At 36.9% G+C, this 16,190-nt stretch overlaps 1 protein-coding gene across 1 annotated transcript; it reads left to right on the top strand.

Annotated features, from left to right (window-relative positions):
- Positions 1-379: 379 nt before the first annotated feature.
- Positions 380-2,288, top strand: LOC120524623 (olfactory receptor 1496-like; the record flags this gene model as incomplete). The annotated part of the gene is made up of 2 exons (XM_039746454.1): positions 380-437; positions 1,331-2,288. A coding segment is annotated over exon 2 (849 nt), but the record flags the coding sequence as incomplete, so codon positions are not given.
- Between the last annotated feature and the right edge of the window lie 13,902 nt (positions 2,289-16,190).

Consider the following 16,190-nt stretch of genomic DNA (forward strand, 5'->3'; position numbering starts at 1 on the left):
CAGACACATGAGTAGGTTCAGTTCTTCTCTTCCCTGAATGTGGTTTGACATCATTTATTAAAAGCCATCATATGGGCCTTAATGATTACCTCCTGGCATTGGATCTGTTCGTCTCATGAGGAATGTTAATATAGTTCTACGGATCTACCACTCACAGTCCTGTAGAAAAGCATTTTAATAAAAATATTTTAAATAAATAACCAAACACCACATCAGTGATTATATTGAATGTTTATGCACGAACATCGCCTCAGTCTTTACTCTGGTCTTTGAAAGCCTATTAAAGATATCTCCAGTGATTTAACAAAGGGTAACATTCACTCCTATCATGAATATAATTAACATCTCATTACAAATCCTTCCATCTCCATATAAAATGATTTCCTGCAAAAGAAAAGTCTGCAGATGGCAAAACAAATGCAAATAAAGAGAACACGGTAAGCATTTGAAAAGTATTTGCAATTTATGTTAACAGACATTAGTTTTACTTCTAAAATATGAAATTTATCTTTCCATTTCATAGCTATTTGAATTAAACAGCACCTGTGACTATTCCTGTAATTAGTTATTTTCTTTTTCTTTTCATGTGATACATTTGCATCTCTGAAAAACTAATCAAATAGTCAAAGTAAAATTGGAACAAAATGCTAAAGAGTTCATCTAAAAGAGTATTTTTATATAATGTATATTAATGTATCTATGCAGACATCTGAAATACTAAGATAAAAAGTGTATGTTTTTATTTATGTTTTCAATATTGAAATAAAAATGCATATTATATCCTACATACATGTATACCTTAATTGCTATGCTCAAGAAAGAAAGCATTTCAGCACATTCCCTTTGCACTGGATAAAATGTTTATTGAATTTCTTTTTTTTTTTCCTATCCTTATATTAATATAAGCACACTCCATGTTTCAGTATGCCTTCTATGGGAGATTTTCTTTTTTAGTGTTATACAGTCTAATTTTAAATTTAAAAGTGTCAGGGAATAAATGCCAGGCAATTCTTTACATGACAAGTATTATAAACATAAAAGCTACTGTATCAATTGAACATGTTGTTCTGAAGTTCCTGATATGAATCTCTTTGAAAAATGATAAAATTAACATTTTATATCATTTTATGGTGTGGTGGGTGCAGCAATGTGCTGTATCAGTGTCAGCTCCCAACCTACTCCTCCTGTAACAGTAAATCTATGTATATGAAATGCAGTATTTATATATCATATGTCTAGAGCTCCAAAATGGTTATTGATACAATGCTCAAGTTAGAGTTTAAATAAACAACAAATATCTAATTATCTTTTCTGTAAACTCTTTTTATAGAAAACTGAAAATCCAGCAAGCTGCTTCCATGAGCTCACAGAGCACAGCATATCCTGTGAATAATACTTTTGTGAACCCGGAAATGTTTTAAATAAGTGGTTTACAAGACATGCCCTTTGCCAACTGTTTTTATATTTTTTTATTTATTATGTATATTGTTACACTGCTTTGTAATATTTTTGTTATTGTATTAATATATTCTGAGCAAAGTCTTCACAATCCAAAATATCTTGCTGTTAGTCATTTAGCCTTTGTTGATTTATGTTCAACTACAGCCGTCATTCCTAAACTAATCGAAATGTTTCTTTTTACCTCCAATTTTATAACATATAAAGCGTGTTTGGCTAACATGTTTTTTGTTCATTGTTTTAATGCGGTACAATCACTTTCACTGCTGATTTTAGCTTATGACCGATTTCTTGCCATATGCTTCCCTTTACAATATCACAGCATTAATACTAATAGCAGGATGATAATAATTATATTCTCAGCTTGGATGTTTTCTGCTGTTACATTATCTATAATGGTCCTCCTGATTACCAGGCTCAGCTTCTGCAGGTCTACGGTGGTACAGAGTTATTTCTGTGATCATGGACCTGTGTACCGCTTGGCCTGCAATGATTTTTATCCAAACTATATAATGACGTTTCTTGTCACTGCACTGCTGATTTTTGTACCCCTGACACTCATTCTCTTCTCATATGTAGCCATTGGAATTGCATTGTCAAAAATTACGACAGCAGAAGGAAGGCAGAAAGCATTTAAAACCTGCACGTCACACATCATCTTGGTGACAATATTTTATCTTCCAAAGGCAATTATATACGTGGCAGCTCCACTAATCACTTTTCCTACCAATGTAAGAATTGTAAGTAATTCATTGTCTGCAACAATTCCAGCAATGATGAACCCCATAATTTATACACTAAAAACTGATGAGATGATGGAGTCAATCAAAAAACATTTTATAAGAATATAAGATAAAGACAGAAAAATATAAATTATCAAGGATCTAGAATGATAACTGTGTTATTACGTCATGTAATGCTAGGTAAATAAAATACAAAATAACACCAAAATACCTCAACTTCACTTTATTATAATAAGTCCTAAATATGTTCATTTTACTTTATTCTTGTCAACATTGAAAGTAGAATTTTCTTATTATTTAATAACTGGATTCTGTTTCAGTTTTAAATTTGTGGAAATATTTTAACACTTCTTGCCAATTTCGTTATCTTCACTGCAAAAGAAATCTGCTGTCCACTTCTTGAGGTTTGTGGATACCCAGAAATTAATAATTAGTTCCATGGCATATTGTTATGATATTTCACTCTTAAATTAAAACATTATGATTGACTTATGATTAATAAAGATGAATAGAGTATACTTTTGGGTAAATATTTAATTGTTAAGTGATAAATTTGAAAAAAACAGATTAAAACAAACTGCAATACTCTCAGGTATCTTTGTGCGCTTGCTCTACAAACATGAATGGTTGTCTAACGTCAATTTAACTTCATTTGTTTTATTCATATAGAATGCTCTTCCCTGATAACTGATTCAAATTGCTGTCTAAGATTTATTAGTATAAAACAGCAGTAAAGCAAATAACCTTACAACAAGCAGGTCATTTAAAAATGAGAAAAGAATCAAAGTAAAAATGAAACATATGGAACCCTGTCACTGTCTTATTTTTTTTTCTCCAGATATGACATTTGTAGCGGAAAAGTGCCCTTTGCTGAAAAGAGAACAAATAAAGCATTGTAAAATTGCAGTCATTTTCCTAGGATGTAATTCACATCTCTAAAATATAAAAAGTAAATCAATAAAAAGTATAAAAACTAATAGTAAACCTGGATGTATTAAACAATGTTTAGTTAATGTAACCTACAAAATATACTTCATGTAGGAATGAATAACTTATATACCAGATGTTGTGCAAAGTAAGAAATATGCTTCCCATTGTAATTTAATGTATTATTAAAATGTTTATAACCACCTTCAGCTTTAACTTCTTAAGGATTTTGTTGTCATATGCTCAAAGTAATCACATATCTAAAAAACATTGCTTGTTGTAGTTTGTGAAATTGTGTTCATGTGGGTGCTGCAAGCCTATTTACAGCTGGGCATCTGGTGTGTGTTGTGGACTGCAGGGGGCACCAGTGAGCCCAGAACACCAGACACAAGTACCACAGACACAGTTTCAAGCTAAAACAAAGTTCTTTATTTGCATAACAATACCTTCCAAAGCTCTTAGATCAGTCCACACTATATAAATCAGTAATTCTAACAACTTTCTATCTCCTTCCACCTCCATGCTGAGTGTTGTTCTCTTCCTCTCTGCTCTCATTCTACTCACTGAGGCAAGATTGCTATTTTATGTTGGATCTGGGCGTACTTCCGATGTTACAACATTGCATGGCGGAAGCATTTCCAGGTCATGCGGAAAGCTCCGCAAACTATGAAAGTCCTTTTTTGGCAGAACTATCTGGCAGCACCCAGGGACCCCAAAAGGGTTATCCTTCCAAACTAAAAGTCCCATGTAACTCTACAGGAGTCCTAACTGGGACAACACCAGAGTAGTGCTGCCTCCTTTCACTCTGGGGGTAAACTGTCCCCGAGGACCAATCTCTTTCAGTCCATCCATTATCTGATCCCCTGGCTGGAGTAGTAGCCTAGTGCCATCCCGGCTGGGTTGCACTTTCACTTATGCAGTCCATCCACTATGGCATCCTGGCCTAGTAAGGCACCATTCCTCATCTAAGATGAGATGCTTCTCTGTCCATTATGGCATCTACATTGTACATATTTGTTTGTTAAAAAAATAATTTGATTGAAATTAATAAAACTGAATTGAAACAAACAGGAAAATCAAAGTCGTACTGGTAGAAAATTTGAAACTGCTCTAATCAAAAGCAACTTTTCTAAGTTTACCCAAATTGTTCATTTCATGTGGTAAAATCAAATTAATTCCTTGATTGAGTCCACATACAGTAATTACGACCATGCTTTGCTTTTAAATTAATGTTATTTTACTAAAACAGGTGACATTTTGCGTTAACAAAATGTGCCTATACTTTGGGATTTATCCATTATTAAATAAATAGTTTAATACCACAGAGTCATTTGTGGTATTACTGTAATACAAATATTAACATATAACATTTTTCTCACTTAAAATGTGCTATATAAAATGTTATACTAAATTTAACTTTTCCTCCAGTGCTGCGTCCTTCTTCTTGATTCTTGTGATGAAGGCCTGAAATTAGAACATCTCCAGAGATTCTCCACCTGATCAATCCTTGATGATATCTGTAGTCAGGTGACATGGGAAAATCTAACATGGACATTTCTAGTTTGTTTGTAAATAAATAAATAAATTAGAGTTAAACCAACATGGTCTTCTATACTAAATTACAGCAATGAAAATAATTAAAAACAATCAAGGATGTGTTTCCCAAAAATGATCAATCTTAATGAATAATGAATGAGATAATAAATAACAAAGGTGAAGAAAGATTACATTTTGTGAGAATTTCCTGAAGTCCTCCATTATGTGACATTTTAAATTAATAAAATTGAATTGAAACAACCAGGAAAATCAATGTTGTACTGGTAGAAAATTAGAAGTTTACCCAAATTGTTAATAATAATAAACAACAGAGGTGAAGAATGAGTACATTTTGTGAGCATTTCCTGAAGCCCTCCATTATGTAACATTTAACAAAAGAGTTAAAGTACTTCTTTGTTGGCTCCTCCATAGCGTCCATGTAAAAGCACAGACTGTTGATAATAGGACCCTCAGTCCTATGTATATGTATATAGTCATCATATATATTATACTAGCAAAATACCCGCACTTCGCAGCGGCGAAGTACTGCCTTAAAATTTTTATTAAGAAGAAAATGAAATCTTTTTAAACTGAAGGAAAATATACGAATAATTATTTCTTAAGGATCACTTTGTATACCACATTGTGAGTTCAGCCCTCCAGTTGTAATATGACCAAGCTGTGCGCTGAGCTTACTCTTGAGCATGCAACGTACAGTTGGCCATTTGAAAAGTGATCTTGTTTCAAATCTCACAGCTTGGATTGCTGCTGTCATAATCGGTTTGAGTTTCATGGTTTGTTTCAATTATGACAGTATTTGTAGGACTTGTGTTGAAGTGACATTCGGCATCTGTCAAGCGTTGTAAGCATACAACCGGTTTCATCGATAACTTCACATCCAGCTTTTGAGAGTTTAAACATTCATAAACATCAAAGTGTCCACTACTGAAATCGTCACCTGTGAATCTAAGATGTTTAAGAGGCATTGGCGGTTGTCGAAAGGTGTAAAATATTTGGCCATTTCGGTACACTTGAAAGCGACAACCGAACAATTCAGCGGCAGCCATCAACTCACATGCAGAACCATAGGTGAAGGGCTTAAGCATTTCACTCTTATAGTGCTCCTGTGTAGTATAATTATCTCTTGTACCATCATCAGTCCACACCTTGAACCTGTCCCAGTCATTCAATACATAAGACACAATATTCCTCCGGATATCACGAGTGAGCCTGATATGGCCGTGCCATATGTAACAAAGAGAATGGAAAAGGCAGGTGCCATCTCCGGGCATGGAAACCACTCGGTAAGTGACAGTTCTTTGATCGATGGTGAAAACCTCAATAGACATGTTAATGGGGGTACGGTTGTAACAATAAAGGAAATGGGTACCTGAACAATGTAAAGTAAGTCTAAAATACCTACACAATAACTATAATCATAGTTAATGAACAATAAAACAGCGGAGAAGCTGTGGATTAAATAAAAAGGCTGCAGTTATCAGCAGGGAGATGTGAATCCCGTGGTGATGCAAGGATGGGAATGTAGAGACCGGAGCGATGGACGGCCTTATATAGGCAGGCAGCCAAAAACGTGGGAGGCGTTGGGATGGGGGACCCAACACTGCCTCACACAGTGACCGAGCTGCAGGCTATGGACGTATATATGTGCGTAAGTAGGATTCAGTTAGCATTGGGAACCTGCATACCAAATTTCTTGAAGATGGGCCCATAAGTAATAAAGACCGTTGGAAAGATCAATATCGAGGCTGACAGTGGCGTCATATCACCGAAATAAGTATGTACATTGGTCTCGGTTAGCGCATGTAAGCCGCCTAATAAATTTCGTGAAGATCGGGCCATAAATAAGAAAGTTCAATATGGTTGACGTTGTCGACCATTGTGACCGTTACGCATAGAATTTCTAAATGAAACCTGCTTAACTTTTGTAAGTAAGCTGTAAGGAATGAGCCTGTTAAATTTCAGCCTTCTACCTACACGAGAAGTTGGAGAATTAGTGACGTTGGAAAATTCAAAATCATGGCCAACAGTGGCGTCATACCACCGAAATAAGTATGTACATCGGTTTCGGTTAGCGCATGGAAGCCGCTTACCAAATTTCGTGAAGATAGGGTCAGCCTTCTACCTATACGGGAAGTTGGAGAATTAGTGACGTTGGAAAGTTCAATATGGCGGCCGACAGTGGCGTCATACCATCGAAATAAGTACGTACATCGGTTTCGTTAGCGCAGGGAAGCCGCCTACCAAATTTCGTGAAGATGGGGCCATAAATAAGAAAGTTCAACATGGCAGACGTTGTTGACCATTATGACCGTTACGTGTACAATTTCGAAATGAAACCTGCTTAACTTTTGTAAGTAAGCTATAAGGAATGAGCCTGCCAAATTTCAGCCTTCTACCTACACGGGAAATTGGACAATTAGTGATGAATCAGTGAGTGAGTGAGTGAGTGAGTCAGTCAGTCAGTCAGTTAGTCAGTCAGTAAGGCCTTTGCCTTTTATTAGTATAGATTGTGACACCACACATATACAAAAATGTAAAAATCAGCTAAAACACAAGAAATTATACAAAATAAAGGGCAAATTAATTCAATGTATTAGTTAAAAATCTGTAAATGTGCTCAAAACGTTACGCAGCCTTCTTACAAAAAAGAACAATGGTAAGCAGCGACAAGAAAGGCAAGCAACACTTCACAAAACAGCAGTCAAAATAACATAAGAAGAAGGTGGCAAAAATGTACATGAAAATATGTTTTTTCAAGACTCATGGAAGCCCCAAGGACTCATACAGGCACTAGAATCGCAATTTCCATAAGCCCAGAGTGTGCTCTACAGCAGTGCAAGTGCTTTGGGGTGCGGTATTAAACCTCTCTTAAACCACAGATTGGAAATTCAACTGTAGAGAGAATATCCACTGTGTCCAACAGTAGCCATCCACCTGAAAATGCACCATCAGCTGCCATCTGACACACTATAGAGTTGTATCAGACATTAGCATTGTATGTACTTCAAGTCCACTTTGCCACAATGTCTGTAAAAAGTCTCAGATGGTTGCACATCACCTGGACATTTAGCTCTGAGGACCTTTTTTGTCAAGTGTAGATGGGATTCAAGAAGCTAAGAGTATAAAAAGGGATGATTGTTTCATCCATTGCACCTACTGTACAATGCCTGTTACGACTGCTACTGTATATAGCTATGCGCATGGTGCCATAGTAATCTGTTCAGTGAATGCACAGATTTGGACACAGCAGCCCTGTTGAATCAGCAAAACTGATTTAGTTTTTAGCCACAGAATTGGAGTTCAATCACAGGATCTCCATTGCGCTGGTTGTAAAAGACGCCTCCTTCTGGTCAGCTGGGTCAGAAAGGATTTGGCTAAATGGCCCCACTGGGCAGTTTCTCAGCGTTGTGGGTAGAGAAGGAAAAAGGGATGTTAGCGACAGCACCCCTTCTCATCCCAGCTGGTTATTACATACCTTGATTGAGCCTGTGAGTAGATCCTCTGATGTGCATGCATGACTATATATATTGTGAGCTGGAGGGCTGATCGCACCCTCGGAGGATACAGACACCCCTGGGAAAACCCCTGAAAAACGTTGACAGGCTACCTTCACATTGCTCCTTACCTTACTTGTGCTCTAATGCGTGATAAACCTCTTGCATGGTATTCCGCATACTTAAAGCCTTGTACAGCACCTGTCATCTTTGGAATTTTTTGTTTCCTTTCCTTTCTCTCTCTCTGACATTCTCTGTTCCTGAGAGTACTGTCATCTCTGTCTTGTCATGGAGCACGTTTAAACTTTTGAAAAAGAGACAAATGTTCATTTGCAGTGTTTGAATAAAGTCCATGTCTCTGCAATCTCCTGTGTTTCTGTGCAAATCTGTGACCCATGCATGACAAGATATATATATATATCTGTATATATACTGTATATATATAATATATATACAGTGATCCCTCGCTATATTGTGCTTCGACTTTCGCGGCTTCACTCCAACCGTGGATTTTAAATGTAAGCATATCTAAATATATATCACGGATTTTTCGCTGGTTTGCGGATTTCTGCGGACAATGTGTCTTTTAATTTATGGTATATGCTTCCTCAGTTTGTTTGCCCAGTTGATTTCATACAAGGGACGCTATTGGCAGATGGCTTAGAAGCTACCCAATCACAGCATGTATTACATACTAACTAAAACTCCTCAATAATATACGATATGCTTCCCGCGCGGTGCTTGATTGTTTGCTTTTTTCTGTCTCTCTCACTCTGCCTGACGGAGGGTGTGTGAGTAGAGGGGCTGTTTGCACAGAGGCTGTTTGCCTAGAGGATACGGACGCTCCTCTACAAAATGCTGCTTTATCGCGGTGCTTCGGCATACTTAAAAGCACAAAAGCACGTATTGATTTTTTGATTGTTTGCTTTACTCTCGCGATCTCTCTCTCTCTGACATTCTCTGCTACTGACACGCATTCTTTGAAGAGGAATATATGTTTGCATTCTTTCAATTGTGAGAAAGAACTGTCATCTCTGTCTTGTCATGGAGCACAGTTTAAACTTTTGACTAAAGGGTGTTATTTCATGTCTAGAGGGCTCTAATAATGTTAACAGTGTGGGAGAGTTTATAAGGGCTTAAAATATATAAAAATAACCATACAAACATATGGTTTCTACTTCGCGGATTTTCATCTATCACGGGGGATTCTGGAACGCAACCCCCGCGATCGAGGAGGGATTACTGTATATATATATAGGAGCTGTCGTTCCTCTAACCCAATAGACAAACGTCCAGGACACTAGTTAAAATCACTAAAAGGGTATTTAAATTCCTTATCAATAGTGCCTTTAAGCACCCCAACCACCATATACAGGCAAGTAATAATAATAACTACAATAATAATACACAATTCTCTCCTCCATACCTCCTAGCAAACTCTGTCATCTACCTCCCAACTCTGGCTTGCCTTTATATACTCCTTAACCCAGAAGTCCTTCCCTACTTCCTTCCAAGTGACTTGCCAGCAGATGGAGTGTTTGAGATTTCTTCAGCCCAGAAGTACTTTGGGGCCTCCGTCCCCATAACTTGGGAGTACTTCTGGGCAATACGGAAAGTAAAAATCCCTAGGTCTTCCTGCAGTGTCTCCTCACGGCACCAATGGTACCCAGCAGGGCTATGAAGCCGAATACCAGATCCCATGGTGGCAATCCAAACTGGGGCACCGCTATTTTGCAGCATCCTGAGGCAGCAGTATCCCAAATTGGCTGCCTTCCCCCATCCTTCAATTCTTTGGGCATCACGGCCAGGTTGAGCTGCTGGCCGTCCATCACAAGATCTCAAATAAATTATTGGAGTTAAGGTGATCGATCAATTGATTATAAATAATTTTTTCTATAATTTTAGCCAGAAATGGCAGTTGGGAAATTGGACAAAAATTGGCTAAAACTCCAGGATCTAATCCTGCTTTTTTTAGACGGGGACGGACTGCAGCATGTTTAAAAAATGAGGGCACAACCCCTGAACTAATAGAATCATTTATAATCACTAGTAAGGATGGGCCCACATCAAAGCCTTCCACTAAGAGATGTGGTGGAACGATATCGAGGGGGCTGGAAGCTGGTTTAAGGGTGTCAATAGTTCTTTTTAGCTGTGAAAGTGAAACTAGATCAAAGGATTCTAGAACAATGTCCTGATTAACAGTAGGAAGTTTATATTCAGTTTGAACAATGCCACAGTGGATAGTATCAATTTTGCTGACAAAGAATGATAGAAACTGCTCACATGAATGAACAGTACTATCTAATCCCATCACAGAATGAGGGTGAATGGCCGCATTAATTGAATTAAATAAGACCCTAGGATTCTTTGAATGACAGGATACTAACTCAGCAAAGAAGTCATGTTTCGATTTCTTAACTTCAGCCTGGAAATTGAAAAGAGAAGTCCTGAAAATCTGTTTAGAGACAATCAGTCCATCTTTTTTCCAATGCTGTTCAGCAGTTCGACAGTCGCTGCACAGTGATTGTGTATTTTCATTTAGCTAGGGAACAGGTCTTACCTTATTACTGCGTATCTTGGGTGGAGCAATTGCATCTAAAACCGTTTTACAGGATGAATTAAATTTTACAACAGAATCACCGATACCATTATTTTGGTCATGCCCATAAAGACTAGAGAAAATGGTTTTAAAATCAGATATAATAGAAGAATTTAAAAAGCACGATCAGCGTGGGGGACAGCTGTTAGTCGGGACATCAACAGTAATATTCAGATCCATAATTATAGTAAAGTAATCAGTGAAAGAAATATCACATAAATCAATATTATTCACTGAAATATTACGAGTAAGAACGAGATCAAGGGTGTAGATAGATAGATAGATAGATAGATAGATAGATAGATAGATAGATAGATAGATAGATAGATAGATAGATAGATACTTTATTAATCCCAAGGGGAAATTCACATAATGTGAATGTGTGACCGAGAGAGTGAGTTGGCATATTAATATGCTTTATAAAATCAAATGAGTCCAATAGTGATAAAAAGTCATTGACCAAAGGTTTCAATTGACAACAAATGTGAATGTTGAAATCACCAACAATAAATACTTTGTCATGGGAGAGGGTGATATCAGCCAGGAGATCAGAGAATTCAGAAATTAAAGTATCATTAATTACAGGAGGTCTATAAACCACGGCAAACAGCAGAGAAGGGGAGCTGCACACTTGAAAAAGTTGAATTTCAAAGCTGCTAAATGGACCCTGACACAAGAACATACTTTTAAAAACACTGGCAATGCCCCCCGACAGACGACGAGTCAGATGAGGAGAGTTTAAAAATGAATAACCTGATGGAACCAAGTCAGTAAAACATGAAGAGTCACCATTTAAAATCCAAGTCTCAGTGATGAAAAAGAAATCCACATTATTGGAGGTAATAAAGTCTTGCAGAATAAAAGTTCAAGAGAGCAGCCTTGATAGAAGTAGAAGAGCTTATTCCAGGATGAACACAGGAGAGCGTGCGGAGATTAGCAGTGTTTACTACTTGATTGCAGAAAGAGGAAAAGTGATGCTGTTTTGAAATGAAGAAATTAAACCCGGTGTCCAGCACCCATGAACCAGTGATGGAGTCCTGATCAGGAGAAAATGGGGAATAAACAACTCGCAGGCATCTGGAATCAAAGCTCTGGGACTTGAGTCGACGTTGTTTAACAGCTTTTCCCACGGCGGTGGCGGGTGTGTTTGTGTCTCCGATGGGTATTTAACTTATTGATACAGGTGAACACCTGCGTCCAGGTGAAGAAGTCAGGAGATGAAAAAAACAGAGGTGGAGGTTCACAAAAAATCCAATCAGGAGATGAAAATTGAGAGGAAAGAAAGCCAGAAAATATGTTTAGTAAAGAATCATGATCATAGGACAGTGACCGTTGGGATAAACTAAAACATAAAAAGAAAGTTAAAAACAGACTAGAGAGATGAGCAGACAGCCAGCCACACCAGTTGGCGCCATCTTTCTTACATTAATTCAAGACTGGTCAGTTCAATGAGTGATGCTGAGAGGAAGCAGAGAAAATGGGTGGCCACTATGAAAGAAAGGAATGGGGTCTGTGTATTATTATACCAGACCAAATGGATAACCCATGAATCATATAAAAAATACGAGGTCTATGTTAATTACTTAGATTTCAACCCATCTGAGATGGATATCACAGCTAGTGTATATATACTGTATATATATGTACAGTACAGTAAAACGATATTGACAATGGAAAAAAAAACATATCCGGGGGGCTAAATTAAATAAAAAGGGTGTTTTATTAAAAAACAACAATGAATACTACAAAAAAGAAAAAAATCAACACAGCACACAAGCACTGCTTTAGTGGCCCCAGGTTTCCCTGAAATGCTGACTGTTAACAATTTAGTTAAGAACCACTTTAATGTACAGCAGAAAATATGTGTCAAATCAAAGGCTTTGCTGTGGACTACAGGACATTCACCATAAACTGATGCGTGCGGTTCAGTCAAATACGGAAGATATGCATTTGCCACACACACAATAAGTGGGTCATGATTTGAACTCCCAACTCTGAAGCTACGATGGCAGCACAGTGTAGACCAGGGGTGGGAAAATTCAGTCCTGGAGGGCCACAGTGGTTGCAGATTTTGTTCCAACACAGTTGCTTAATTAAAAAAAAACAATCCTTGTCAATTATTTAACTTCATGGCTTGCTAGTGCTTTAACTCTGACATGTCAAGTCATTCTCATATCCTAGATTTTTTTCCTTTCTAAGGTTATTATCCAAATGATCTGAAGTCTAAAACAGACGAGTTATTCTCAGTGCTTTACTTTTTTCTCTTCACTTTCCTTCCAAGTATTTAATTAAACCCAATAGTGCGTGATAAATACACACAGGTGTAAATGGAAACAAGCTAAATGGAGAAATGCTGTTCTCTTTTGTCATTTGCTTCTTATTGCTAATAAGGAGCAATTAAAAACCAAGACTACAGCTGTTTAAGGCTAAAATAAGCAATAAGGGTTCAAAATCTTAATGAGCGAGACAACTAAAGTGAAGCAGAACTGTTACTTGAGCAATAATTGCTTCTCATTAAGCACAAGTCTGGCTTCTGGGAAGAGAGGGACATTCTGGATTCTGAAATATTGCATTATTTAGAAAGTTCTACATTTTGTTGAGGGCAGTGGTTAGCGTGGCTGCTTCATGGATACAATGTGTTGGGTTCTCCCCACTCACCTCATTGCTATCCTTGTAGAATTCGCACATGCTCCCTCTCTGTGTTTTTCTTGCACATTCCTCAAGATATACTGGCTCCGTTAATGACTGATTCTGAAATTGGTGTGTGGGTGACTGCCTCAGGGAGTCCTGTTCAAGGTTGTTTCAAAGTGCATTGTTGTCAGCTAGCAAGAAGTACCTGATTAGAAACCAATGTCCCCAGAACTCATATATTTTCAAAGGAAGCAGGCAGATCTGTATCACCACATTGTGTGGATGACAGAGATGGGGACAAGTCGCATATGATCAAGTCCAAGCAAGTTTCAAGTGTTAACCATCAAGTCTCGAGTCAAGTCTCAAGTCACAGTTAAGACAAATCAAGCAAGTCAAGTCAAGTCAAGGGTTCACCCTAAGCAAGTCAAGTCGAGTCCTGGTAAGTTTCAAGCCAAGTCAAGTCAAGTTGCAGTACTAAAACAAACAGAGGTTAAATTTTCGATACGTTTATTTTTGCACAGAAAAATTTTTACAGAAAAGATGAACTTATATACATATATTATGTATCTTATTTGCATTGCTATATTTAAATTATATGCATATCTGTGCTACATTAATATCTGAAAATAAAATTGTGTTGCTTACACAAAATGTTTAAAACTAAGAAATCCAGTCTAAAATGTATAATGCAATTCAATCTGAAAGGATTTTACTTTGACAACAATGTACAGATAACGTACTCACCCCCTTGTCATCCACTATGTTCATGTCTTTCTTTCCTCAGTCATAAAGAAATTGTTTTTTTTTTTTTGAGGAAAACATTTCAGGATTTCTGTCTATATATAATGGATATGTATGGCGCCCCGAAGTTTGAACTTCCAAAATGCAGTTTAAATGCAGCTTCAGAAAGCCCAAAATGATTGGTTATTTTCCAAACAAATTGACAATTTATATACTTTTTAGCCTCAAATGCTGGTCTTGTCTCCTCTCTGTGCAGTCTGTGTTATTTCTTGTAAATACAGTTAATAGATGTCAAAAAAACAACAATCTCTTTTATATCTTTAATGTCAAAAACATCCTGCAATGCTGTTTTTACCTTTTTTTGTAAAGGGCATTTGAGCTTCTATACATGTTAACTGTGTAAACACTGTGTCTGCACTTTGCTGCAATCTAAGACTATATTTACCCGAATCACACAGACTGCGCAGAGACAACACAAGACCAGCGTTTGAGGTTAAAAAGTATATAAATTGTCCATTTGTTTAGAAAATAACCGATTGTTTCGCTAGATAAGACTCCTCCTCCTCGGCTGGAATCGTTTAGAGTTTTCTGAAGCTGCATTTAAACTGCATTTTGGAAATTCAAACTTCGGGGTGCCATACATATTCATTACATAGAGAGAAATCCTGAAATGTTTTCCTCAAAAAAACAATTTGTTAATGATCGAGGAAATGTTTTATATATGATGCTTTAATACTTACGCTGTCCATTATAAGGCACAGTAGGGGATTTATCCACTCTTTTTAATCTAACGTTAGTGATGAATCTCTTTAATTAAAATGAACGGATCTTTTTCATTTCAGCAGAATATAAATATAATGTATGTTAATATAGCCCAGTGATGAAGCTATGAAGCTTAATCGTCATCTCTGCGGTGGACGCGCAATATACACGTTTCATACATAATATAATCTGATATATTTGTTTTCTATTTGAACTGGTTTCATTGTTATACAGCACACAACATTTTGTTGTTATTATGAGTGTACACAAAAAAATTATAGACACTTAACGTAACCGTTACACGAGCTGCCATTCAACTAACCACACGCAGTCAGTCCATACAAACGCTTGAAAATGCGCACATTTAATATAGACATTATAGTTTACATGTAATATCGAGAAGCCCTTTCATTTCAAGTTGCACTCAACATTAAAATGTGGCTACGCCACTGGTAACCTTATAGCGTTTTATTTATGAGATGATCATCACATTTCTGATAAAAACAAACATGCAACCAAGGCCAAATTATGACAAACAGAAAAGATTAATTTAATTAATTAGTAATCGTTTTATTAAATTGACTATAAAGAATTCGACTTCCTTACCTTTCCTTGTGGTTTTTGAAGTTTTTTGAAATTTGTGGTTGTCGTGTCTGATACTCTCGCGTTGCATTCTCTGCATCTGGCAAATCTTTTTTTGTTAGTACAGTCCAGTTCAAAGTCCTTATAGCCAAACGTGACTATATGAGGAGCTCGACTATTGTCTGCCATGTTTGGCGCGGTTTGAGTTGTGCAGCGTTCTTCTTCTTCTTCTTCTTCTTCTTGGTAACGTTAAGAGTTGTACAGCGTTAAGGGCGCAGGCGCCAATTATGGTGCTGCTGAGTCATAATTATTTTATTAAATTATTTTATTTTATTAAACGAATTATATTTAAAAGTTCAAGTCATTGTCGAGTCTTCCACTTTAAGTCAAGTCTCAAGTCACTTACTCTCAAGTCAAAGTCAAGTCAAATCATTTTTTTACTTCAATCAAGCAAGTCACAAGTCCTGAAAATTGTGACTCGAGTCTGACTCGAGTCAAGTCATGTGACTCGAGTCCCCCATCTTTGGTGGATGAGATACTAATCAAAGCAGTCTGATTATTCAAAGCAGGTAACTCTTTTGCAAGACAGGTAAACATTTATGTCCTATAGATAGCCATCATCAATAACCTGTAGCAGAATTTTCCAGGGATTTTGTCTTTTTTTTAAAGCACTGAATTCAAATCCATTACACTCTT

This window comes from Polypterus senegalus, chromosome 2 (assembly GCF_016835505.1).
Source record: "Polypterus senegalus isolate Bchr_013 chromosome 2, ASM1683550v1, whole genome shotgun sequence".
In the NCBI taxonomy this organism is placed as follows: domain Eukaryota; kingdom Metazoa; phylum Chordata; class Cladistia; order Polypteriformes; family Polypteridae; genus Polypterus; species Polypterus senegalus.